Below are 27599 nucleotides of genomic sequence, written 5' to 3' on the forward strand. Positions count from 1 at the left end.
CGAGTATTAAATCTTGCATCCATCTATAGATTCTTTCTTACCAAATTTATATACCATCATAAGACCATAAAATCCTATGGTCCAATTTTAACAACATTGACATGCTCGACAAATTTCATTGCAAATGTATACATTCAAAATATTTCTGCATTAGGCTTGCAATCCAAATTGGAAGTAACCATCCCCAAAACCTTAAAGAATAGAAAACTATCGTACAAAGCAAAAGGTTAAGTCTGTTCTCGGATTGACAGTAGAGTTTCACAAGGTTTACAAAATCCCAAACTGCATGGCAAAACTTTCCATTCGTCAGACAACATAATTATCAAAACGAAAACTCCCTAAAACACACAAAATCCTGCAAGCTCACTTCAGTTTAAACACCATCCTGGCGATCTAATCCTCTTCATTCTCCCTTTCATCTTTCACAAGCTTAATCATATCATCAATCCGCAGAATTGTTATAGCTGCTTCAGTTGCAAACTGCAGTTAAAACAAGTCAACATCAATTAAGATCCTAACCCTAAAATATTACGTGAATGTAAGCCATTTTTTTTGCAAGCACTCAACATTCAGACGTATAAAAAGGATAATCAACAAAATGGCAGCTTATATGCTGGTCAATAGCTCTCTCTGCCAGTATACAGAAAGAGAGGTGAGAATTATGTCTCAATCCACATCAAAAATATGGATTCAACTGGAAAATTTGTTGACGAGTATAACCATAGCAACCCCATAACCATTGCATCGACAAGTCAAATATGTTGCTTACCTGTATAATCTTCACTTTGCTCATTGCAGGCTCAATAACTCCAGCTTCAAGATTGTTACGAACTATACCTTTTGAGAGGTCCAACCCCATACTGCAGTATAACAAATAACATATAAGATTATGTGACGACAGTCTGCATACCATATTACGACATAAGTAAGCAAAGCAGTTTTTTCGGGCATCTTAACATCAATAAACAATTTCATATATGAATACAAGCGGAAAATGCAATAAGAATCTTTCCAAATACTAATATGTTTCTAACTGTACTATGCACACACACACAGGTCACTGAAAAAGTTGGTGACTGATGATGGTCAGGTAAATCATCATTTGAGGTGCTAACATAACTCAAGTAGCAACGACAAAGAAATTCTAGGCACCTGGGGACAAGTTGGCAGAAGCACAGGATTAAGTTTTTAATAGCAACATCATACAAATTGTTCTCCTTGTTATGGATGGAAAAGTACCTAGTCAATGTTTTTTAGTTCACAACACAGAATTGAGCAGTTTCCATTGTCTGAAAAAAGATTCAGTTATGTTGGAGATGCATTTAATTGTTACAAACAGATAATGCTCCAACAATTTTCCCCGAGACCAAGTGAATTTTAAAGCAGACAGACAATACTAGCTGAAGACATTGTGATTTACTGATTGACAAACCTAGAAAAACCAACAAAGAGCAAGCAACATATGTTTAAATTATAGTGATGAATACGGTGACCGCAAATATGACCTTGAAAGGTGCTGCTTGTCTGCCTTGGTTTGGGCAGTGTGGTGATAAGCCTGAAGTTTTGCTACTAACTCGGTGGCATCCTTTGCCGCATTCACAGAAAGCACCTGTTGTACAAATTCTGTAAATCAAGAATTTTTTATGTAATCAAACGAGAAATGTTACAACTTAATGTTATTTACGACCTTCGGTATGACGAGAAGAGATTCTGCAAATTCTGCAATTGCCAGCTGTTCCCTAGATCCCAAAGTTGTAGCAAGATACTCCAAGTACACAGACAATGCAGCCTCGACAGCACCACCACCAGCAACAACCTATATCACCAATTTAAGCAAAGACCAAATATTAAAACAGTTCTGAAACATATAAGAAAAATTAACACTCTAGACCTTCAGGTTGTTATAAAGAATTTCAACTAAGCTCATGAAATATATCTTAATACTTGCAAAACACAAATAAGATGGATTTTATTCTCTGCTCTATTATATTCTAAAGCAAGTATATTTGTAGGAAGAATCAAATAGGAGTTTGCAAAAAGCAATGGTAGTGCCAATTGTTAATCACTACTAACAAAGTCTCATTTAAGCAGCAGAAAGAAAACCATATATCTCGTGTAGCAAGAAATTTCTTTTTTCACTCTGATAGGTATAACACACGTTGGAAGCACCAAATGTAGGCCTTGGGATGAACTTCATGATATCAGACCTTATACATGTACTAAAACACTAATATGTAATACAACAGGAAACATGACCACTTTGTGACCATAATCTCCCAGCAAAATTCTAACTTCATAGCAGTAATTTAAAAAGCGCTAGGTGCCAAAAGACACTAAGGTCCCAAAACGCCCGAGGCGTTAGGCGCTCGTCCGAGCGAAGCAAGATGCTCCGAAATATTAAAATATAAAAAATATATAATATAATTAAAATATAATTATTTAAATAAAAATATGTAATTAAATCAGTGATTTAAATAGGTGCTCGCCTAAGCGCTCGGGCGGGGTGAGGCGAGGCCCAAGTGCCTCGTGTGTGCACCAAGCGACGTGCTTCAATGAGGCGCCGCTTGGGCGCTCACCCGAACGCAAGCACCCGACTCTATTAGGCGAACCAAACCTATTTAAGGTTGGTTCGGTTTGAAGTTTCTTACATCAAAACCACGCTTCACGCCTGCGCAACCCCGAGGAACCCTAGCGCTCCTGCCTCCACCGCCAATGCTTTTTGTCGCTGCCTTCGCTGCAGACGCATCGGACCGTGCCTTCCTCTATTGTCGACGGATGAGTCCGATGACCCTCGTAGCTTCCTTCTGCTGTCACATCCTTCCACTATCGAGGGAGAGGACCGCAGGTTCCTCCGCCATTGATGGACGCCCTCTAGAGCTTTCATTGCTGCCACTATCGTCGTTGCTATCCGCAGCTTCCGTCGTTGCCGCTGCTGCTGTCCGCAGCTTTCGTCGCTATCACTGCTACTGTCCGCAGCTTCCGTCGTTGTCGCTGCTATCGTTCGCAATGTGCTGCTATCTTTGTTACTGTTAACATTTTTTTTCTCCCCCCTCTAACTTCAAGTAATATACTATTAACAATATAATAAACCTCTGCCGCTACTATCGTTCATAGCGTTGTTGCTATCTAATATACTACTAACAGTATATTTTTAATTATATTATTATTTTTATATTTTAATATTTCAAATAATATTTTTTCTCCTCTTCTAGCTTAAGTAATATACTGTTAATAGTATATTTTTAATTTAATATTATATTATTTATTTAAATAATTATATTTTTAATTATATTATATATTTTTATATTTTTAATATTTTAGAGCACCTCGCTTCGCTCGGGTGAGCGCTAGTGTTTTGGGGCCTTGGGGCCTAGCGCTTTTTAAATCACTATATTAAATTAAAAATATACTATTAACTCTATATTACTTAAGTTAGAGGGGGAGAAAAAAATAACAGTAATAAAGGGAGATAGTAGTAGCAACGGAGGATTAGTTTAAGATAGTTGCAACAACGTTGCGAACGACAACAGCGGTAGCGGTAGAGCTGCGGACAATAGCTGTGGGGCAGCAACGAAAGCTGCAGACAACAATGGCGTAATGTCACTGCCTTAGCTGGAATTGCCTAAGGCGTGAGGCACCCTTGCGGCCAAAACGCAAACTTAGCTTGTGTTGCCTAAGTCGCGAGGCTCCCTTACGGCAAAGACGCGAACTTAGCTTGCGTTGCCTCACGCCTTAGGCAATTCTAACTAAGGCCGTGACATTGTGGTATCAGAGCGGGCAAGCACTTCGAGCGAGCAGCGAAGGAACTTCGCAACTTCGCCATGACAAAGCATCGTGGCGAATCAAGCAAGGCGGGGCAAGCCAGACCCTTGCCCCAAGCAGTCGTAGGTGGGCTGCATGTGCACACTCGCTCTCATGCTGTTGGAGCCGCTCAAGAGGAGCGCGGTAGCGAACATGATGAGCGAGAAGTTGGCTACTCTCCGCGAGCGGAGGAAGCGCAATCTGGAGCGCCAATTGGGAAAAAGAGTCACAAGTAGATACTCACAATAGCGGAAACCCGCTTGGATGTTCTTGAAGCGAGCGTGAAGGAACTCTACCATGGCCAACAAAGGCTTGTTGGGGTAGAGAGCTCGCAAGAGGAAGTGGAGTCCAGGATCAACAAGGTGGAGGCCCTAGTCAACCGATTGTCAGATGACACCAAAGGCTCCGTACAACACTTGCAAGAAGTTGTGGCGGAACTCACTTCGAGAGTGACCATGCTCACAAGGGCGCTGAATGCAGGAGGAAGCAACACCCGCGTTGCGCCGCCACAAAACTTAAGGGCACCCGAGCCTCATGGTTATGGAGGGGCCAAAGATGCCAAAAAGCTTGAGAATTTTCTATTCGATATGGAACAATACTTTCGAGCTACGAGGCCCGATTCTGAAGATACCAAAGTTTCTATAGCAACAATGTATCTGAACGGAGATGCAAAACTTTGGTGGAGAACCCGTTGGGAGGAGATCCAACAAGGTTGGTGTCGAGTTGACACATGGGAGGACTTGAAGCGGGAGTTGAGAACTCACTTCCTACCGGAGAACACCGAGTTCGTCGCAAGAAGGAAGTTGAGACAACTCCGCCAAAATACTTTCATCCGAGACTACGTGAAGTAATTTTCTGCGCTAATGCTGGACATCCAAGACATGTCCGAGAAGGATAAGTCGTTCAGCTTCCTTGATGGTTTGAAGCCATGGGCACAACAAGAACTACATCGAAGGAATGTCACCGATTTGGTCGGGGCAATTGCTGCTGCAGAAAGGCTCACCGACTTCGTTTCCTCCGAAGACCCGGGAAGAAGGAAACAATCTTCAAGCAATCGCCCTTCAAAATATTCTCGAGGGAAGGAGCTCGGGGGCGAACAAAAGAAGAAGAGATCCCACAAAGAGCCAAGCCCGAAAGGCAAGGCCCCGAAACCTGGCGGATGCTTCTTGTGCGGAGGGCCACACATGGTGAGGGAGTGCCCACAAAAACAGGCACTCAATGCTTTAACAGCTTCCATCCACCCTCCCAAATCGGACAAGGGCAAGGCTGTCGCTCTTAGCTCGAGTAGTTTTGAAGCCAGCAGCGACGATGAGGAGTCGTAAGGACCCCGGATGGGAGCCATGCGTTTGTTGAACGTCATGCGAGGTCAAGTGGGGGAGAACCCGAAGACAAGGCAACAAAAAGCAGGAAGTGGCGAGCTGATGTATGTAGACATCAAGCTCAATGGCCAAACAACTCGTGCAATGGTGGACACGGGCGCTACCCACAACTTTATTGCCGATCGAGAAACAAAGCGACTTGGGTTGATCTTAGAGAAGAGCTCAAGTCGAATAAAGGCGGTGAACTCGGAGGCCAAGCGAATCTCCGGATTGGCAAAGGGAGTTCCCATTAAGATCGGAACATGGAGCGGGAACACCAACATGATGGCAGTGCCACTGGACGACTTCCAAGTAATTCTTGGAATGGAGTTCATGCATGCGGCGAAGTTGGTGCCTATGTCGTTCCTAAACTCCTTGTGTATGATGAGAGGTGACGACCCCTGCGTGGTTCCTGTCTCTCGGAGAGGAACCAAGGAGCCCCAACACATATCGGCATTACAACTGAAGAAAGGGGTGCGAAAAGGTGAATTAACATTCGTGGCTGCTATGAAGCTAGAGCCACTCGACGAGAAGGCCATTCAAAAACCTGTTGTGGTGGCGAACGTCCTGAAAGAGTTCAATGACGTTATGCCACCCGAGTTGCCGAAGACTCTTCCACCACGCAGAGGCATGGATCACAGCATCGAGCTAGAGCCAGGAGTGAAACCTCCAGCGAGACCACCCTACCGCATGTCCCCGCTAGAGTTAGCAGAACTCAAAAAGCAGTTAGGTGAACTGCTAAGCAGTGGTCTCATCCGTAGCTCTAAAGCACCTTTCGGAGCTCCAATTCTCTTCCAGAAGAAACAAGATGGGAGCCTCCGACTATGCGTCGATTACCGAGCCCTAAACAAAGTGACAGTGAAGAACAAGTATCCCATCCCGCTCATCGCGGACTTATTCAACCAGTTGGGCAAAGCCAAGTATTTCTCGAAACTCGACCTTCGATCGGGGTATTGACAAGTGCGCATTGCTGAAGGCGACAAAGCAAAGACTACCTATGTGACCAGGTATGGAGCGTTTGAGTTCTTGGTGATGCCTTTCGGCCTAACCAACGCTCCGGCCACGTTCTGCACTCTCATGAACCAACTATTCAAGGAGTATTTGGACAAGTTCATGGTCGTCTACTTAGACGATATCGTCGTATACAGTCAAACGCTTGAGGAGCATGTTCGGCACCTTCGAACAATTTTCAAGGTTCTCAGGGAAAACACTTTGTTCGTAAAAAGGGAGAAATGCTACTTCACCCAAACGGAGATCTTATTCTTAGGGCGTCGTATCGGTGATGGTTCCATTCGCATGGACAAATCAAAAGTGCAAGCGGTTGCGAAATGGCGAACTCTAAAGAAGGTGCCAGAGTTGAGATCATTCCTTGGTTTCGTTAACTACTATCGACGCTTCATAGCGGGGTACTCGAAGCGTGCAACTCCACTGACGGAGTCACTGAAGGAGCAGCCTTGGAAGTGGTCGGACAAATATGAAATAGCATTCCAAGATCTGAAGGCTGCTGTTATGGAAGAACCAGTGCTCAAATTGCCAGACTATGGGGAGCCTTTTGAAGTCCATACAGATGCTTCGAACTTCGTTATTGGGGGAGTACTCATGCAGGAAGGTCATCCGGTGGCCTACGAGAGTCGCAAGCTCAACAAAACCGAACGGCGGTATCCAGTGCACGAGAAGGAGATAACAGTGGTGATCCACTGTCTACGAGTTTGGTGACACTACCTTCTCGGATCGTGATTTGTGCTGAGGACAGACAACATCGCTCTGAGCTATTTCCAAACACAGAAGAAACTTTCCCCAAAACAAGCACGGTGGCAGGACTTCTTGGCTGAATTTGATATGGCAATGGAGTATAAGCCTGGGAAGGCAAATGTCGTAGCCGATGCATTGAGTTGGAAACTGGAGCGCGTGAATGTCGTACAATTGGAGGGCGAAGGCCAAGCAAGTCAGTTGCACTCCAACTTCCTTTCCAGGATCAGGGATGGACTGTATGGTGATCCCCAGGCAGTTCTCCTGATGCAGCTCATCAAAGAAGGCAAGGCACGACGATTTTGGGTCCAGGAGGAACTCATGTACACAAAAAGGAATCGGGTTTATGTTCCTCGAGTGGACAATTTGAGGCGTGAACTCTTAAGAGAGTGTCACGATTCCCTTTGGGCTGGACACCCAGGTATTCATCGAACGTTGGCTCTCGTGGAGAGGGCCTTCTACTGGCCGAAGATGGGGACTGATGTGGAGGAATATGTTCGAACATGCCTCACTTGCCAACAAGACAAGGCGGAGCAACGAAAGCCGGTGGGACTTTTGGAGTCGTTGCCCATACCAGAAAGGCCGTGGGAGAACATTTCCTTAGACTTCATATCGAGCTTGCCACTAGTAGGGAGACTCGGATCGATACTCGTGGTAGTCGATCGATTTTCAAAGTATGCAACTTTCATTGCTACTCCCCTACACTGTTCAGCAGAGGAGGCAGCTAAGCTGATGATGAAGGATGTGATGAAGTATTGGGGAGTCCCACACAATATCATCAGTGATCAGGATGCTCGGTTCCTGGGACGATTCTGGACCGAGTTATTCAAACTGTTGGGATCCAAGTTATACTTCTCCACAAGTCTCCACCCTAGACGGATAGCCAAACTGAGAGGATAAACTCGCTCCTGGAGCAATATCTCCGGCACTACGTGAGTGCCAACCAACGAGATTGGGTGAAGCTGTTAGACATTGCCCAATTCTCCTACAACTTGCAGCGGAGCTCTGCATCCAAAAAGAGCCCCTTCGAGATCATTACCGGACAACAACCATCAACTCCTCACACCATGGCAATTGGGTATACTGGGAGTTGTCCGTCAGCCTACCACTTCGCAAAGGAGTGGCACCGAAATGCAGATATTCCGCGAGCTTACTTAGAGAAGGCAGTAAAAAAGATGAAGAAGTGGGCAGACTTGGGAAGGCGACCGCAAGAGTTCAAGGTTGGCGATTTGGTGTTGGTAAAGCTCCAACCAGCATCACTCCAATTCTTTAGGAACAAAGTCCACAAAGGATTGGTGCACAAGTATGAAGGGCCCTTCCCAATTATCAGCAAGGTAGGCAAAGTCTCTTACAAGCTGCAACCGTTGGCGTGGTTCAAAATTCACAACGTTCTTCACGCCAGCAACCTAAAAGCCTACCACTCGGATCCACAAGATGCTTCCCGAAGTGTTCCAACTCAGCTACCGCCCATCACAGCCTCCTACGAGAAGCGAGTTGAAACCATTCTAGCGGACCGCAAGATAAAGCTACCCAATGGAGCTGAGCAAACAGAGTACTTGGTGAAGTGGCGAAAGCTTCCCCGAACTGAAGCCAGTTGGGAGCCTGAAGACGCCCTACGACATGAAGAAGCAATCATCAACAACTACAAACAAGCGTCGATGAGGGCGTCAACAGTTTAAGTGGGGGAGAATGTCACGAACGATCGTTGCGCACCCGTAACAACTCCGTTCAACGAACCGTTCGTCGCTCTCATCTACATGTACAGCTACTTTGCAGCCTGTTTTGCCTTGGTTTTGAGTTATTTTGCTTGTAAAAATGTAAGTTCGAACAAGTTGCAGCGTTACAAAGCAACCGCTCACCGAACCGAGCAAAACAGCCCAAAACAGCTCCGTTTTCGTATGCCGCGGGCTGTTTTCTGTAGCCCGCCTCCGCTCACCAAAACGTCAGCCATCTCAGCCCCTTTGAACCCCTCGGGTGGCACAGGGCTGGATGGGGCTTCGATATAGTGTCGGGCGTTGAACAACCTTTCGTAAGTTCGCACGTTACCTTGACGAGAACTTGTTGTCGCGCCCGGTACCCGGTGAGCAGCTGTTTGTGGACTTGCAACTATTCGTTCAACCCTCTAAAGTCCTTGTTTTTCCCCTCTCCCTCTTTTCTCTTGTGCACGCAAGGTGCTCGCTGAATTGCTTGTAAAGCTTCCCCTTTTCGCGAGATGTCGAGTCTTGTCCGTCGCTCGTTCTTTCGAACTAATCAACTTTCTCTTTTACAGGTCCTTCGGGACCTGCGAGAGGTTGCAAGTGGGCTGATCTTTGTGGAGCAATATCGCAAGGGCGAAGCATGACTTAGGCAACGCAAGCTAAGTTCGCGTCTTTGCCGCAAGGGAGCCTCGCGACTTAGGCAACGCCAGCTAAGTTCGCGTCTTGGACGCAAGGGTGCCTCACGTCTTAGGCAATTCCAACTAAGGCCGTGACAGTAAATTGCAAGCAGCGGCAACGGCGGAAGCTCCAAAGGGCGTCCGTTGATAGCAAAGGAACCTGTGGTCCTCTCCCTCGACAGTGGAAGGAAGCAACAACAGAAGGAGGCTATGGGGGTCGTTGGACTCGTCCGTCGATAATAGAGGAAGGCTCGGCCCATTGCGCCTGCGGCAAAAGCAACAACAGAAAGCGTTGGCGGCGGAGGCAGAAGCAACGCTAGGGTTCCTCAGGGTCGCGTTGGCGTGAAGCGTGGCTTTTGAGGTAACAAACTATGAACTGACCCAACCTTAAATCGGTTTAGTTCGCGTAATTGAATTGGGCGCTCGCCCGAAGTGCCCAGCGCCTGCGTTCAGGTGAGCGCCCAAGCGGCGCCTCATTGAAGCGCGCCGCCTGGTGCACACCCGAGGCACTCAGGCCTCGCCTTGCCTCGTCTCGTCTCACTTGAGCGCTTAGGCGAGCACCCGAGCGCCTATTTAAATCACTGCTTCATAGGCAAATTTCATATGTATCCAACAAGATACCTTAATTCCACATTAACCCCTTCAAAAAGGAGAATACCACACATATCATCTAAATGAAAAAATGTCACAAGAAATATGTTTCTAAAAGCAACTGTTTTATGAAGACAGTGAAGACACCATGTAATGGAATCTGGACATGAAACATATGTAATTCAAATACAAAAATAATGCTCAATTAAGCTTAAATAAGATATAATGAAGACAAAATTATAAAAATGTAAACATGTGCTAAGTGCAAATTAGAAATTTAGGATGCTGATTGCCTTTTCAAGATTGCATTCGCAACACATACAGCTGCAAAAATTGCAATTCAGAATGCTGATTGCAGATATGCTTCTCAAGATTCGCAATGTCATAGATATCCCTCCAAAACGCAAAATTATAGGGATTGCCTTTTCAAGGGTATATATAAACATTTTGAGATGGCAGGGATAACCACACAGTTGTTCCAGCTTTGAAAAAGAATAACAAGATATAAAACAAACAAAATAAAAAATGAAAGGATCTTGCTACAAAATAAGGCCAAATGTCTCTCAATCTTAAAATGGTTTCCCTTTTTTTTCTTCTTGAAAATATGTACTAAACAAGAAAAAGCCAAGATCAGTTGACTTTGGGATCTCAAGTAACCAACCATACAAAAGTCATCTCCAAGATTTGAATGTTAGGGTTTACCATATTCGACTCAAGGGTCCTCTTCACAATGCACAATGCATCGTGTAAAGCCCGATCCATCTCATCAAGCATATAGTCGTTAGCACCTCTAAGAATCAATGAGACCTGATGGAGAAAACGTTAGGTGTTAATGCACAGAAACCAGTTAGTCCAAGGATTCAAGGGAGCACGCTTGAAGTTTTTAAAATTGGCAAGAAGAAACCACTGACCGCACTAGAATTCTTTGTGCCCTTGATCAAAATTACATCATCATCAGCAATGCGCTCCTCTATAACTTCATCAGCATGTCCAAGAAGTGACAAATCAAATGTTTCTTCTCCCTCCATGTCAGCAAACGTGGTCACCTTCAAGGAGCCAAAATCAGGACTAATTAACACAACCATGAGTTTTCTACAAATCCAAGTGATAGATGAACATGTGATGATTTTGGACAAAAACAAACAATACATAAAGCATGCAGGGCCATGTGCATGCCTGAGTGAGATCCCAGAAATATTACTAAGCATTCTCTTGTTCAAGCATAGACATAAAACACAGACACATTAGCTCAGCTAGAAATTGCCTCAAACAAGTTCCACTAAGAGTCGGATATGCTCTGTTACTCACATGGTAAGGCACATCAAGCTACCTATTCGAGGACATCAACAAACATCATTGTAAGAATACCAAAATGGAGTGGCTTGAGGGTCCATAATATCTAGCAGAATGTTGTACAAACAAATATGACAAAGCAAGGAATACTAGAGCAATTAACTCATGACAGCTAGATTAGCTGTTTAATCATCCATGAACAAAATAAAATCGTACCTTGCATTTTTCTCATTCGCCATTTCTAAGATGAATAAAATTACTGAAAACACTTCAAAATTCAATTTCAGTAAAGTGTAACAAATTTTCAAAAAATATTTGCTCAATCACTCAGGTAAACATTTAGAAGCCACTCAATTCTGGGCTGTAAGAATTAGTTGAACCAGCACTACTGAAAAAATATTGGTGGTAAGATGTTTGGTGCTTGAAATGCTGGTGCTCAAAGTTCTGGTGAATAATGTTTCTTGTCTATTCTCCAAGATATCAAATACTAAATAATTGAAACGACAGCCAGAAAGCATTTGAATAGATATCATGAGAAAACCAGTTGTCTTCATTGATGTATCTCAAATGTGTGCCAAACAGGTTATGGGTCTCTAATGTAGTGCATTCTCATCTAAATTCTTAAACATGACAGTTTTGGACATGCAAAGCAGAGAAATTTAGATATTAAAAAAATGCAAAGTACAGACAGGAAATGTTATGGTTTGGCAATGCACACATGACATGTCACACCATCCACTTAATAATCTTTGATGGTATATTACACCCAGGTAACATGTCATTAAGAACATATTTGAGAAGAATAACAAAAATCACTTCCTTTTTCAAGGAAAAAAGATATGAACATAAAAATTGATTTGGATTTTGGGGACTAGATTGCCAGCAATAATAGATAAACAACTATATGTAAGGAATAAACCAGGTAGACCCAACAATTACAATCTAAAAACAGAAATAGATACAAAATCTAATGATGTAAATAGTGAACAGCATGTGCCCAGACCATTTGGAAGTGTAGAAGCAAGAAGGAACTAGTAAGGTAACGGATTTTATTATTAGGAATCGATATTAAAACAACAAAAAATTAATCATCATTTGGATACACGTGTTTGAAAATAACAAGTGCATATGCATTAGAGAACCTCAAGCTAAAAATATATATATAAGCATAAATAGTAAACATGCCCAGGAAGATCACAGCTGCAACAATCCAGGTCATACCACAGTTGCCCCAGTTGCTTTTGCAACATGTCGCAAGTCGTCCTTGCGAACACGCCTCACAGCAATAGCTCCAGACTCAACAAAGTACTGAAAATAGCATTAAAGCAAAATGGTTCAGACTTTAAACTGGAAATACCAGAGAGAACTAATGTCTCTGAATATGAATTTTCTTAAACAAACTGTCAAAAGCTTCGAAATATAAAGAATAGCATCATACATATGCAAGGAGAAAAGTGAATCACAGTTCAAGCACATCAAAAATCAGAATCCAGAGAGATGACATTGACTTAATTAAGCAGATCCATGGATACCAATTGTGAGTACAGGAAAGACAAACAAGAACTTCAGCGAATAAGCAGAAAAACTCATTAAATAGATTAGCCAGCAATGAGATAACCAAAGGCAGTTTTACGAAAAATGGGAAAATGGCCATAAATATTATATATAAGAAACTATGAATTCTTAATGACAACTCATTAAAGCTGGTGAAGAATATAAGCACATCAAAACAAAGCTACATATATCAATTGCTAGCAGTGATCCACCAACATAGGCATTATTGATCTTTTTTGAAACATTAGTCCAGTATGATATCATGAGACTTTAACTACATTAAATGGATTTTTACAACACCACCACAAACATCTTCAATGTTTATGCATAATTTACACAAAAAGAAGATATGGCTAATTCTAAAGAAAAATTGCAAGCATAAATGGTGAACACAATACAAGACAAACAAAAGATTAAACTTAACTAAACATGAGAAATGTAAGTTAAGAAGACATGCCTTTAGCGACATATCATCGATTCCCTTGGTTGTTAGTACAACATTAGCTCCAGCTTTTAGAAGCTTCTGGATGCGCTCCTTAGTTATGTCAGCTTCTCTGGAAAAAGTTCAAGATGAAACTTACGATGACCTCAAAAAAAGAGCAAAGTAGTGCACATACAGGATCCTCACTGTGGTGCCTACCAAATTATCTAAGATGTTATCCAAAATATTATGCATACTAGTAATTTGACGGATACAACAACTTGGAGAAACAAAATACAAGGCAGAAAACTTAAGCAGAAACAAGAGCATTGTCAGTAGAGGCTTGAAGTACTGGAAAAGAAATGGAAAAAGATTTACTTAGCCAGAATAACCTAAGTTTCCATAATTGCAACAACTTCTATACCCCATATATTGCAACTGAAAATTGATGCAACTCATGTAAGTATGATGTTCTATTCAGGCCAAGCAAAAGTCAAAATGAAAATAAAATTTGTCTAGAAGTTTAAGATTTGCATAGATCTACTTAGCAAAAGCTCCTTTATATAAGTTTGTCTTGATTAACATGTTGAACTTACTAAACATGTTCAATAAAAATCCACTAAAGAATTACCTTTCACGAATTTTTTCAAGTTCTCTTGGGTCTGTGACCAAGACTTGAACACCCATCTGCATTTTTGTCTTTTGAAGGTTAAAATCAAGACAAGCAATTCTTGCAGGTGCAACCCTGATAGGCATCCCTTGAGCTGCACGGCCTGTATTTAAAGCATATCCATTCAGCAAGTAGCTATCTTTGGCACTTTTTCCATGAGCTTTCAAAATGTTTATGCTCTACAAATGAAACAGACAAAAGTATAAAATATATGTGCAAAAATAAAATTATAAACTGAAGGAAACAAGCCAACATAGAAATAGATCAAAAACTTTGTGTATTGTCTAGAGTCTCACTGAAATGCAGCTACTTTTTCAAAATAAATCACTCAGGATAATATCAAAGTACAATTCAAGTTTAGTGAAACTTAAATCTCCTTCGAATTCATCCAAACTGAATCAGAGAGATCCAACAATGTACTCTTGACTGTATCAGTTAATCCTAGTCCAAATGGACAATGGGAATAAATTTGGAAATCACTTGTGCAACAAGGAAGGATCCAACTAGACACTAACCTTTACTGGGTACTTAACTTCTCCTCTTGCATTTGTAGTCTTCACTGCTTGAACTGCATCCACAACCTAAATAACAAAGTCAAACTCATATATCAAATAGTAGTGGAGTTACATATGAAAAAGTTGAAGGAGTCGATTTTGGTGTGATCAATTCCACAAGTATACTGATTTAGCACATATCATATGGATTCACAGCACTTTAAAAATGAGGATACTTTGATAGGTAAAAATTACCAAGCCAGGAGAATAACAAAAGCTATTAGTATGAACATATATAATCTCATAATTATTTCTATGGTAAACTCTGTTATGTTTTTTAATTTCATGATAGAGCATCTTATGGCAATGGGCTATCACTGGCTCTATGCTGAAAACCACAACATTGATAGGAACTCGATACAATCTGAACCTACATGTTGATCAAGGTCTGCTTAATATGATACAATTAATGCAGTCCACTATTTAAATAAAAACTTCGAGAAAAATACTTATACACAAAAACAAGTAAAGATTTAGATTGCAATTAATGAACAATTCACAAATAACTTATTTTTATAGATGGAAAAAAAGTTCTTTAGTTACAAAGGAGCCACCGTTTTAATATCCTTTAATATCCAATCTTTTAATATCCTTCTACCCAAGGTTCTAAATTTCGAATGATACTACCCGTAACGGTGGTACGTATCGGTCCGCCAGCAGATCGATACAACAGCCACCCGCTACTAGACGGAACGCTTGGTATAGCCCCGTATCAGACGATACGAGGCTGTATTGGGCAATATCAACCTGGCTACAGTGAGGGAAGAAGAAGCGTCGAGGAAAAAGGAAGAAGAAAGTGATAGCATTCGAAGAAGTGGGAGAAGAAGAGGGAGAATTGGGAGAACCTCAAAGTTCTCAACGTGTCCCGATCCGACACCGCCCTCCCTCGGCAATCCTGATCCAAGAGGTAACGACGAGGCAACGACTAGAGCAACGGAAGAGGCGGTCTCTTTCGTCGCCTCGTTTGCGATTCTGCGGCTTCTTCTTCGCCGAAGGCCGAAGACATCTACGACCTTCGAAGTCTTTATCGTCTTCTTCACCGAACTGTCACGGACAAACTTCGAAACAGGATGTTTGATGTAATGCTTATGTATGTCCGTGTCTTTTGGCATGTTCATGCCTTGTACAGCAGGTAGAGGGGCGGCCGAAGGCTTGATAGTCCCATTTTAGTTGGGTTGGTGGCCTCTTTAGGCATGTAAATAAAGGTTGTGTCATGTGGACACGTGCGAGAGATTTTCGGTCTGTAATGGATCATTTTACCCTTTGTTGTGCCACTATTCAGAGCTTGTAAAGTCTGTTTGTAATTTGCATTGTCTATGAAGTGTTTTTCGGAGATGTTTGCTTGTGGATCCCGATTGAGGCGTTCTCTCTAGCCCGTTCTCTCTTTTGTTGGTCCTAAGGGACAATGGAAGACTTCGGGGAGGCTGACCTTTGCGGACGGACACGCAAGGGTGCCGCACGACTTAGGCAAAACCAGCTAAGTCCGTGATAGATGGTATCAGAGCAGGACAAGCACTCATAGAAACACTTAGCATGCAAACGTGGGGGACCTAGCGGGGCTGCGTTGAGGGCAGTCAGCACACGCGCGACCGTATGAGGGAAAACGGGCATGAAGATGTAGGGAAAAGGAGTCGCTCGAAGGAGCGGGCATCTGACATTGGCATTCAGAGGAATGGCCAACCCTTCGCGCAAGAGGCACCACGAGAACAAACAAACTTGGAAGAATTTGGAGCGCACAAAGGTTGGGATGGCTGAGTTTGAGCTACGGCTCAACGTTGACAACTATACTTAATGGTGCTCAAGCCAAGCGAGGCGCTTGGTAAAGGATGAGACCATGCAAGGTGGAATGAGTTGCTCAACGACCAAAAGAGTTATGCAAAGCTCACAGAGGTGAGGGGAATTGCTAACTCGAAGAATTTGGTACTCATGCATGGGCTTGTATGCAGACGATGGAATGTTCGTGGCCATCCCAAGGCGACCGAAACTCGGTGTCATGGAGCATTGAAACTTTCTCTTCGGCATGTGAAGGATACGTCCGTAGGAGACTGAAGTGTGCAACGAGTTCAGCATGTTGCTAGGCCTTGAGGGGTGCAGTGGGGACTGTATTGACGGGGAGTCGCAATCTAGCAAGTGCGTTTGCAGGAGGCAGAACAATGCACAGTTTGTTCAGCAGATCGGAGTAGTCCAAGGGGATGGTGGTCTCCGAAACGAAGAGAGATGTTGCTCCAACGGGATAGTTATCCAGGAGGGATAAGTCCCGGCTCTCCAGAGGGAGAATCATGTGAGACGGACCTCACATGTTGAGGAGTACCTCAACAAACAACAACTCCACGAAGCTCGATGGACTGAGCAAGCGGCGAGGAGTCGTTGCATGATCTCGCTTGAGAGAATGCATTGGTGGATGCATTGCGAGATCAAGTGGGGGAGCGACCCAAAGCAACTTAAATGAGGGCACACTTGGAGTCGATGTGGAGATCGGACTCAAGGGAGGGCTGACCCGTGGAATGGTGGGCACGAGGGCCACCATCGACTCAATGCAAAAACGAGGAGCGGAGCAACTTGGGTGTAACTTGACGAAGTACTCAAGCCGCATGAAGGAAGCCAGCATAGAAGTTGGAACGTGGAGCAGAGGCACAATGCTTTCTTTAGACAGAGGTCAAGGACATGAACTCTTGCAGAGGCAAGAGTAGGATCATGTTGTTCCATGGGTTCTTCATTCTGACGGAGCGGACTCATCTTGCATGGTGCCAAAGACGAAGGGAGCTTCGGGGCACATGCACCTTATCTCGGAGAAGCATTTGATGGAGGAACTAAGGTGACTCAATTTGCGGAGGCGAAGTTGGGTACAGAAGGCCTTAGCACGGGGCAAAAGGACGTAGAGGCGGGTACTCTTGAAGAATATGCCACAGTGTTGCCATTCGAGTTGCTATGAAGGAAGCGGTGTGCAGCGGAGATTGTGCTAGTAGGGGCAGAGGCCCAGGATCCAGACAATGGTGCACAAATTACAGTGAAGTCGGTGGACTTCGGGAGCTACTAGGCGACGGACTGTCCTAGAGCGGTGCTTCATCTAAGTGTGACCCAAGAGTGGGTGGATGAAGGTCGATTGCCAAAGGAGCGAACAAAATCGAAGGTGGAGGAGACCATGCGATGTATTGGCAGCGGCCACACATGGAGGGTTCACAATTCGAGTTTATTCCACAAGGATCAGAATGCAATGGAGATGTCACCAGGAGGCGACATGGTGCAGCGGATCGTGGTGGAACAGTTCGTGGCAATGCGATACACACGATATAGTCCCGGGAGGGACTGGATCATATGGAGGTATGATCAGAAGCTACTGGAAGCTCCACTTCAGTGAACAACACGACGGCAAGAAGGGCTATGGATTCAAGGAGTGAAGGTCATGGTACCGCAGAGGCGGGTCTTCCGGGCGTGCATCGAATTTTGCATCGGATGAAAACCTTGGTCATCAGCATATAGGGGCTGTGTTCCACTAAGGGAAAAGTTCGAATGCAAGTACCAGTGAGTTCCATGGGAGGGACTTGATCATACAGAGGTATGATCGAAGCAGCTGGAGAGTTGGACTGCTCCAAAGCTCATATTCGCTTAAGGGAGCCCGACAAGTCAGAGGACAAGGCCGAGTAAGCGAACGTTGCTACCAAGGAAGCTAAGGAGAACAGAATCGGTGCAAACCCTATAATGTGATGGTAAAGGCCATGCATGGGAGTTGCAGTCTGTCTTTCCATCGACCAAACAGACTGCTTGGAGAACACAGAGGTGTTGAAGCAGGGGGTCGAAAGGGGCGAGGAAGCGACGACAAGTCCAGAGGGACTTAGCTACCCAAAATCAAGCAATCAGTTAGAATGGAGGTGGACTCGGAGGAGTATCACGGAGGCATATCTACTGATTGTGAAGAAAAGGGATGTAGATGCGAGGCGACGGATAGTAGTGCCATGGGCATGGCAGCGCCATGGTACCGCAGAGGCGGGACTTCCGTGAAGGTCATTAATCCCTTGCTCTCATGGAGGGAGAGCGCTTGGTCGTGAAAGGGGCCGAGGAGGTGGAGAATGCAGAGGCAATCTCCAAGTACCGAGACAAGGCTGAAGGGCAGAGGCCGAAGAACTTCGTAAGACCGGTGTCAATGTGCTTCTCATCAAGATAGCCGAAAGTGAAGGACTTCGGGTCATGCAAGAGTGCATAACCAAGGAACGAAGCAGACAATACGCGGTGTTGTACCTTTGCTACTCAATGGAGTAGGCGGTAGGGTTGATGGAGAAGACGGTACAATCCCAGAGGCGACCAAACCTATGAGAGAACTACTCCAAGTTGGGGTGAAAACTTCCTGCATTCCAGAAGTTCAATGGCATTGAGAAGGTGAATCACAGTAGCTAACTCAACGCAAGGAGTGCAAACACTTCATGTGCTTCAGAAGTGTGAGCAAAGAGCAGGCGAAGGCCAGTAACCAGCTCGATGCATGGAGTACAACCTCGAGGAGGCGGGCGAAGTCAAGTAACCTTTGCCTTCTCAACTCTTAAGAGAATGGGCGAAACCGAGTACCCCAATTCTCTTATCTATCCAGCAGAGGAGCTCTGCACAAGTTCAAAGACCCTTCGGAGATAATGGAAGACAATAGTTGTCAAATCCTCACCAACGGTGATCAGTGCTACTGAGAGTAGATTGTCCGCTTCATTTCCCAACGAAATGCCAATCAAAAGTGGAAGTGATGCGAACCTACTTGGATGTGACAACTAAGTGAAAGAAGAGTCAATGAGCAAATTTTGTGGAGGAAGGACCCAAAACTTCAGAAGTTTGCGAGACGATGCTCGTTAAAGCTCCAACAAGCATCCACCCAGTTCAAGCAGCATAAGGAATTTGAGAGACTGACGCAGTAAGGATGGTCTTTTCCTTCATCTGGGGGATCCGCAGGAATCAACAAGGATCAACACAACTCAGCCAACCCCACATCAGAGTCAGAGTCATTGGTGAGTTGAAGCAGCATGGCGGATCAAAGGTTCGACTACTCAAAAACAGCAGCGGAGAGCAGCAAGGAGCCAAGAGGTGCATTGCAGCTGGAGCAGAAGATTGAAGACTCAGCAAAGGCGAGGAGTTGCAGTGTCGACAAAGGCTTCAACGAGGACGTCGAAGGAATAAGTGGGGGAGAATGTCACGGACAAACTTCGAAACAGGATGTTTTATGTAATGCTTATGTATGTCCGTATCTTTTGGCATGTTCATGCCTTGTACAGCAGGTAGAGGGGCGGCCGAAGGCTTGATAGTCCCATTTTAGTTGAGTTGGTGGCCTCTTTAGGCTTGTAAATAAAGGTTGTGTCATGTGGACACGTGCGAGAGATTTTCGGTCTGTAATGGACCATTTTACCCTTTGTTGTGCCACTGTTCAGAGCTTATAAAGTCTGTTTGTAATTTGCATTGTCTATGAAGTGTTTTTCGAAGATGTTTGCTTGTGGATCCCGATTGAGGCGTTCTCTCTAGCCCGTTCTCTCTTTTGTTGGTCCTAAGGGACAATGGGAGACTTCGAGAAGGCTGACCTTTGCGGACGAACACGCAAGGGTGCTGCACGACTTAGGCAAAACCAGCTAAATCCGTGACAGAACGCCGCAAATGAGGAGATGAAGGAGACCACGTTCTTCTCCTCGTCCGAGGCGACGAGGAGAAGAGGAGGCAATGTCGCTGAGGTAGCATACACCTCCTTTTTAGATTTTTTATATTTATTTTTTATATTTTTATATATTATATTATTTATTTATTTAGATATACCATTCGGTATGCCCTGGCGTACCGCTCAGTACTTCCGTACCATACCGTACCGAGCAAAACTCGATACACTATGGAACGAAATTTTAATCTTGCTTATATCTCTTCTCGCACCACCAATACTATTATTTCATCTCTTCTATTGATAATAACTATTAAGTCTAACTCTAGGTACATGTTCATAACATCCTGGACAATTCTCCTTTACTTTATCATAAATCAAACTATGCCTAATTATTCACAAATAAAATGTTTTTCTCAACTTTAGTGGTAACTCTATGCATCTATCTCAGTATTTTCATTTCAACATCATAAACATTTTATACATATTAATTCTTAAGCGTCCAACACTCAGATCTATAAAGCATAGTCGAATGCTTTATAAATCTTATTTTAGTCTAATAGACATGTAGTGATCACACAAAACTCTTGATGTCACTTTGCACCTTAAACACATGTTTATTCTGTGAGCAATATCCTTATCAATTCTCTATTTTGTTGTATAATTGATCCAAGACATCGAACTCAATTACATGTTCAAATCTTCTTTTTATATTACTAAAATTGCATCTCATATTTTAATCTTAATTCTACTTTAATTAAAATCTTTAGTATCTAAGGTTTGTGACAACTCAAGTTTAGAATTAAGTCCATTTACCCTCAATGATTTAAATAATATCAACAAACAAAATATAAGATGTAGGTCTATCTTATATATAAATAATAAGTCAGAACTATCAGATCCTTATCCAAATAGGCTAATTCTAATCTGGATTAGTCAATTCTATGAACTATGATATAAAGAAGAGAAGAAATACTTGCATATCACCTTTACTGATTAGAAACAGAATGACATGGAGTTTAAACAAGGGCACTTGATGGATAAACATTTTCTAATTGTTGTGATGATCATAGAAAAGAACGAAATTTTCTGATTGTTGTGACTAAGGGCACTTGATGGAATAACATTAGTGTTAGAACAAGGGCAAAACCAAGGATTATCATTGATCTTCACCTTTTTCCACTCGTTATGAATGTACTTGCTTGGCATATTTAAGTTGAACTCCATGTGGTTATTCTTATGATGTTATTGTTTCTTGATGACAATTAATTTTGAGGTAAAATCTAACAATGAGCCATACGAATTTTAGAAATTAAGGATTTCAAAACATAAGTAACCAATATAGGCATATTAAAATCACGTCAAGCTTACCAAGTTAGCGAAGAAATCACTATCAGTTGCAATTAATTTTGACGACATGCTTGTCTTTGCACAGTTTACAAGTGAATCTTTTCCAAGTTTTTCAACCTGAGGAAACAAATAGTTTTGCAGGTAAAGGAAATTGATAATTGAAACAATCGGGTTATTGGTAATATCAATAAATGGATTTTAGTGCGTACTTTTGTAGCAAGTTTTTCTTCGACGTATTTGCAAGCTTCTCTCATTGCAAGCTGCCAGCAGATAGTAAGAAATATAAATAGTTACGAACTACTTGAATTGAAATGAAAGCTAAAAATTACTCCAGACAAGCTGAATATGGATAACTGTTCATGTTACCCTGTAGCCACTAATTATAGAAGTTGGATGAATCTTGTTTCTCACAAGATCATTTGCTCTCTGCAACAAAAGAATATAATAGAGTTACTAATAGATGGCACCTCCTGATTCACAACACAACATAAATGCATGATGAACTCAACAATCACAGTTTACATGACACCTTAAGTAACTCAGCAGCCAGGATAACCACTGATGTTGTTCCATCTCCAACTTCTCGATCTTGAAGTTCAGCAAGTTCAACAAGAACCTTAAATCATCAAAACAGGAATTATAACAAGAATGTAAATCAGCAAAACTTAAAGATCTAGGAGATACAACCAAGTTCATGTATGCTACCTTGGCAGCTGGATGCTCAACTTCTAACATCTTTAGTATTGTTGCACCATCATTGGTAATTGTGACATCACCAATGTCATCAACCAGCATCTAGTAATTCACCATCCAATGCAAATTTTAATATTAAATCAACCTCTAAAATGCAGATCATGCTAATTGCATACTAGACCAGATAAGAAGCATTCATTAAAACAAAGCAAAATATATATGCCTAATTAGACTTGATGAACCTGAACCACTGCCCAAAATGTTTAATCCAATCTAATTGTAGTAGACTAATCTAGTCCTCATAAACTGATTCAAATGTCCACCCACATAGGATGTAGAACTAAACCAAGGGTTACAATCTCCCTACTTAGGCATGGGATCCTTGTCAAGGATGAACATAATTCAGACTCTAGCATAACGAAAGGCCTAGCCTAGTGATAAATCCACACCTTGATGTGCCTCTCACTGCATCCATAGGTATCCTTTCAGTTGGGCCAATCACCACAAATTTTGTCATGACCCGAACCAGGATAATTAACTCATTAACTTGATGAGCCCAAACCAAGACCCAAAATACTAAGGGTCAAATTAATAGTAGTAAAAGCATCTAGTCTTTAGAAATCAACTCAAATCTCCTCCCACATCCAATGTGAGGCTTTAGTATAGGTGTTACAGTGCAAATATATCTTTTATTCATTGCTAACTTCAGGTGCTTGAATTTATGTGAAATAACATCAATAATAATTAATTAATGTTCTCAAGATCTGTATATTAAATTCAAAGAGAATCACACCTTGTTAGGAAAGTACTTGGATGAGATAAATATGATGATCAACTTGGAGACACTTAAGTTCTATGTACAGTCGTCACCTTATATATTCTCACTCATATCATATTGGTTAATCAAAACTCAAGTAAAAAATGTCAATAACTATATTAAACCATGTGGCATTTGATTATAACAATAGCTTCTCCACTAGCTTTATTCCTAGTCTTTTTGAGATGTTCTCATTCATTAATTTTACCTTTCCATGATGATGAAGGCACTTATGTCTTAATTCATATGTCTTAATGCAATGTTTCTATTGCAATGTCCTTTAAGTTCTTCATTTGGTTGCCCAAGGAGCAGTAGTTCATAAGTTATCTTCTCTGTTCCTCATCATAAGCTTAAAAAGAAAACAGTAAACATATATAAATGAAAAGACAACTTCAAGTCATATTATAGTCTCTCAGATTCAGCAGATGTGCCTCAACAATTTATCCAAGAGAAAAAAAGAGAAAAAAAACAATAATTGAGGATGCAGAGAGAAGGAAAAGAGAGAGAGAAAACCGCAATCCAACTTTGAGTGCTTGTATAGGTGTACAGTCTGCAACATGATTGATCTTAACCATTTAATTACTGATCCAAATTGCAACTTGGACCATAAAGTAAGATCGAAGATGTTCCATACTGTTATTTGTTATGGCAAAACTGCTTAGAACACAAAGGTTATTATTTTTATAAAAGTCTCTATAAATCACATACTTTAATATACACTCGAGCCAATGTTCCTCTGTTGATTTTGTGTTACATGATGATCCTTTTAGACAGAAAGGTTGATCGTAAACTCAAAACCATCCTCAGCAAGCTTTAGGAGCCGTAAGCATCATGCCAGTAAAACAGCAGAATATGCTAACTACCAACCAAGAAGAACAGGAAAACGATGACAGTGAAATCCGAAATTGCATTCACCTTATCGAGACCAACTGGTCCGAGGGACGATTTCACAATGTTAGCAACCGCTTGGCACGCCACCACTGCCCACAACAACGCAAGGCAGCAGGAAACCGGGTTAACTTTAGCATATCCGAGAGATCAGATATGGATGGAGAGGGAGAAGGAACGAACCATTCTGGGTGCGGACGTCTTGGCCAGACTGCCGTTCTCCCAAGATGTCGGGCGTCTGAGCAACGATCGCCATTGCGAACCTCGGGAGGGAGCGGAGGGGAGGCGACGGTTAAACCCTAGATCCTGCTATCAACGAGCGGAGAGAGATCGAGCGAAGGATAAGAGCGCGAATCCGGAGAGTTCGATAGGCAGCAGCTCACTGGTGCTTACGCTGGCCGTGGGTGGGTTCGGGCTCTTAAATCCTAGGGTTGGACTCCAAATAAAAAAACCGAAGAGAAAAAGGCCTATTAGAGAAATTAAAGATCCGTTATATACTTCATTTGTAACACCAAACGAAATATAAAAATCCCGTTAAGGAACAAAACGTTTTGGCATCCACTCCCGTTACGAACGGTCGCATATAGCGTTATTTAGTAAAGAAGAAATCCCGTTACGAAGAGCCCGACGATTTTGCAGTGAAAAATCATTAGAATTACAGAGAAATTTAGTCAGGTCAAATTGCATCCAATAAAATTTGGGTTGAGTTATTATTGAGATAAAATAAACATATGTCCGCCTCTAATATGCAGGACTATATACACAAGGCCAATTGATGGATGGAATCAATGAGGTGAAGTGCAACGGGATAGTATAGCATGATGGGATATAAAGAGAAATAAATAAATACTAACAGATCATACCACATAACGAAATTAAATAGAATCAATGTAAATAGTAAAAATCACGAAATAAACTAGAGATAATTCACTATAATAATAATGAATATACAAATCTCAATCTTTTGTCTAAAATCCTAACAACAATCACAAGAGAATAACTATGATACAAGGATCACGTAACTGTATTCAATATTCTAAATCTTTCCTAATTTTTCTCAAGTAAACATAGTAAAAATTTACTATAGATTTCATCTAACTTGGTATGAGAATACTATTGGATAATTGAGAACAGTCTCTCTGTTATCCTTTTTTTTCTTCCCTTTCTTTTTCCTTAGATTTTTATCTTTTTCTCCTCCTTTTTGTTATTGTAAGGATCTCCCTGCCCTCATTGCTGTTCTATTTATATCTCTTTCTATTTTTAAAATATAGTGACCCACACCTCTCCTAATATGTTTAGAATTAGATTAAGTGATATGATAGATTATGAACTATTCAAATCACTGAATCTGTGAGCTGCCTGCCCAAGCAGAATAGGTTTTTAACTCTTCTTTGAGCTCAGCAGCTTTTACAGAAATGGCGAAGCTCGCCTGGGTGACGACCTCCATCGCGACTCTCCTTTTCGTGTTTGCTGGCGTCCGCTCCGCCATTGCTTGTGGTGGTAATTCACGTCGCTCTCTGGAATCCCTAAACAGTCATTTCATCATCGCTCTCTATGATGTCAGAATTGGGTGGATGGGGTGCAGATCCTGCTTTGACAAGGATCAGGTGATGCTACAGTATAGCACTTCTTGGAGCTACTAAAACTCAGCTGGTGCACCTGAAACAAAAAAATAGAAGTCAGCTAGATACATATGAACTCAAAAGTCAACCATAAACTCTCATGGATCATCATGTACTTTCAAGATAAAGATTGCAAAGACTAAAGGAAGTATGAATCTATTAAACTTTACAGATAAAAGGGGAAGAATTATTTACAATATATTGGTTTATTATTATACTTTATTTTTAATGGTTGTACAATAGAATTAACTTCTCAAGTCCAACTAAAAAGAACTACTCAACTTTAAATGAGTCAATTATCTTGATTAGATTTTGACTAATCTGGTAAGATCTTAAACTCCTATTTGGATCATCATCATCATCATCATCATATATCAATTATCTCAGACTTTACAGATCTTAGAGGGTTAGTCAACCTTTTAGCGATTAGACAACATATCTAGATGAAGTTTAAGGTTGGGTTATCTCTAATATTAAAAGCTTGTTATCAACATTAGCCTTCTTTATATATTTCAAAATTAGCTTCATACATATTAAAGATCAACATTGCACAAGAACAAAAGATAGATTATTGCAATTGTGCATTCAACATTTGATCATCCCCTTACATGATGCTTCCTCATTATAAGTTGAATCAAGTTCAGGCTTTCGATGCCAAGACCATACGATGATGCCGAAATAAATCTGCTTCCAAGCCATAGGTTGAACCTTCTTAATGGAAGAGAATCCAAGAGAAATATACCTGGCGTTTGACTGTCAACATTTAGAACAACAATTTGAGAAAAAAAAAAAGTAAGTATGAGTCAATCAGAAATAAATGCACATATGGCATGAACTACGAAATGTTATAAATTGTTTAAATTAAAAAAAAAATTTAAAAGATTTATTTGAAAAGGTGATTTTCTTTCTAGTTATTTTGATAGTTATTTTTTAAAGATTGTATCTTTTATGAAAAATATATATAAGTATGTATTTGAAAGTAAATTATGATGACATCTTTTTCATATTCTTTGTTTTTACTCGGTATTGAATTAGATATTTTTTAATTTCTCTTTGAAGATTCTTTATTATTTGTTGAATATAGATCTTTTAAAGGCTTATTATCATATCTACTAAAACTATTTGCATCAAACCAATAGTAATCTTATTCAGAAAAGGATACAAATATCGTTTTTAAGAAAGTATTTATGTATGTTTCAAGCCTAAATATATTTTCTATAGTATTCTTGATCTTGTGTTTGTTATTTGTTTCCAAAGTATTTTCATCCGCTTTTTTATCATATTTTTTCAATAATTTAAAAATGATATTTTGTGAGTTTATACAAATTTATCATGGAGGCCACAAATACCATCAAATTATTGAATCAAGATGTTGTCCATTTGGATCATTTTGATGGAACAAACTTTACCTGTTGGCAAGACAAGATGAAGTTCATGTTGACTGCTTTGAAGATCTTCTATATGCTTGATCCAAATCTTTAACCAATTCCTGATCCAACCGATGATGACATCGATGAAGTCAAGGTTGAATAAAAGAAGAGAAATAAAGATGAAATCATGTATAGAGGTCACATTCTTAATACTTTTTCGGACCGACTTTATGATCTTTATACGGTGGAACTATATGCAAAAGTAATTTGGAATGCTTTAAAATTCAAGTATCATGCCGAGAAACAAGGTAAAAAAAAAAATTTAATTTCTAAATATTTTGATAACAAGTTTGTGGATGACAAGCCAATCTTGACACAAGTGCATGAGGTACAGGTCATTGTTAATCAATTGAAGGCTGAAAAAATTAAACTTCCTGAACCTTTTCAAGTAGGGGTTATAATAGTAAAATTGCCTTCATCTTGGAAAGGGTATAGGAAGAAGATTTTGTATGACTCCAAGGATATCACTTTGGAGCAAATTCAAAAACATCTTCGAATCGAGGAGGAATCGAGGATGAGAGATAAGAGTGAGAACTCTTTTGACAATATAAAAGCAAATGTTGTGAATCAGCCTAAGAATTCCAACAAAGACAAGAAAAATAAGGAGAATTATTTTGGCCCCAAAAGGGATCAAAAAAATTTTAAGAAGCCAAAGAGTAGAGGTTGTTTTGTTTATGGAAAACCTAATCATTTTGCTAGGGATTGCAGATTTAAAAAAAGCTAGAAACCAGAAGTCAACTCTATTGAGAGAGATGATAATATAATCGCTACGGTGAGCGAAATAAATGTCATATTTTGCAAGGTTTCTAGTTGGTGGTAT

At 41.3% G+C, this 27599-nt stretch overlaps 1 protein-coding gene across 1 annotated transcript; it reads right to left on the bottom strand.

Annotated features, from left to right (window-relative positions):
* Positions 1-85: 85 nt before the first annotated feature.
* Positions 86-24158, bottom strand: LOC135630989 (T-complex protein 1 subunit alpha-like). The gene is made up of 17 exons (XM_065138338.1): positions 23911-24158; positions 23755-23819; positions 22035-22124; positions 21859-21945; positions 21696-21755; positions 21539-21589; positions 21351-21446; positions 14327-14392; positions 13773-13990; positions 13178-13274; positions 12388-12474; positions 10785-10919; positions 10576-10680; positions 1688-1816; positions 1506-1609; positions 770-860; positions 86-480 (listed from the first exon to the last, which is right to left on the bottom strand). Exons 1-17 carry the CDS (start codon positions 23981-23983, stop codon positions 394-396), a joined length of 1641 nt encoding a protein of 546 aa, XP_064994410.1. The 5' UTR covers positions 23984-24158; the 3' UTR covers positions 86-393.
* Positions 24159-27599: the final 3441 nt, after the last annotated feature.

The sequence above is a fragment of the Musa acuminata genome, chromosome BXJ3-2 (assembly GCF_036884655.1).
Source record: "Musa acuminata AAA Group cultivar baxijiao chromosome BXJ3-2, Cavendish_Baxijiao_AAA, whole genome shotgun sequence".
Lineage (NCBI taxonomy): Eukaryota > Viridiplantae > Streptophyta > Magnoliopsida > Zingiberales > Musaceae > Musa > Musa acuminata.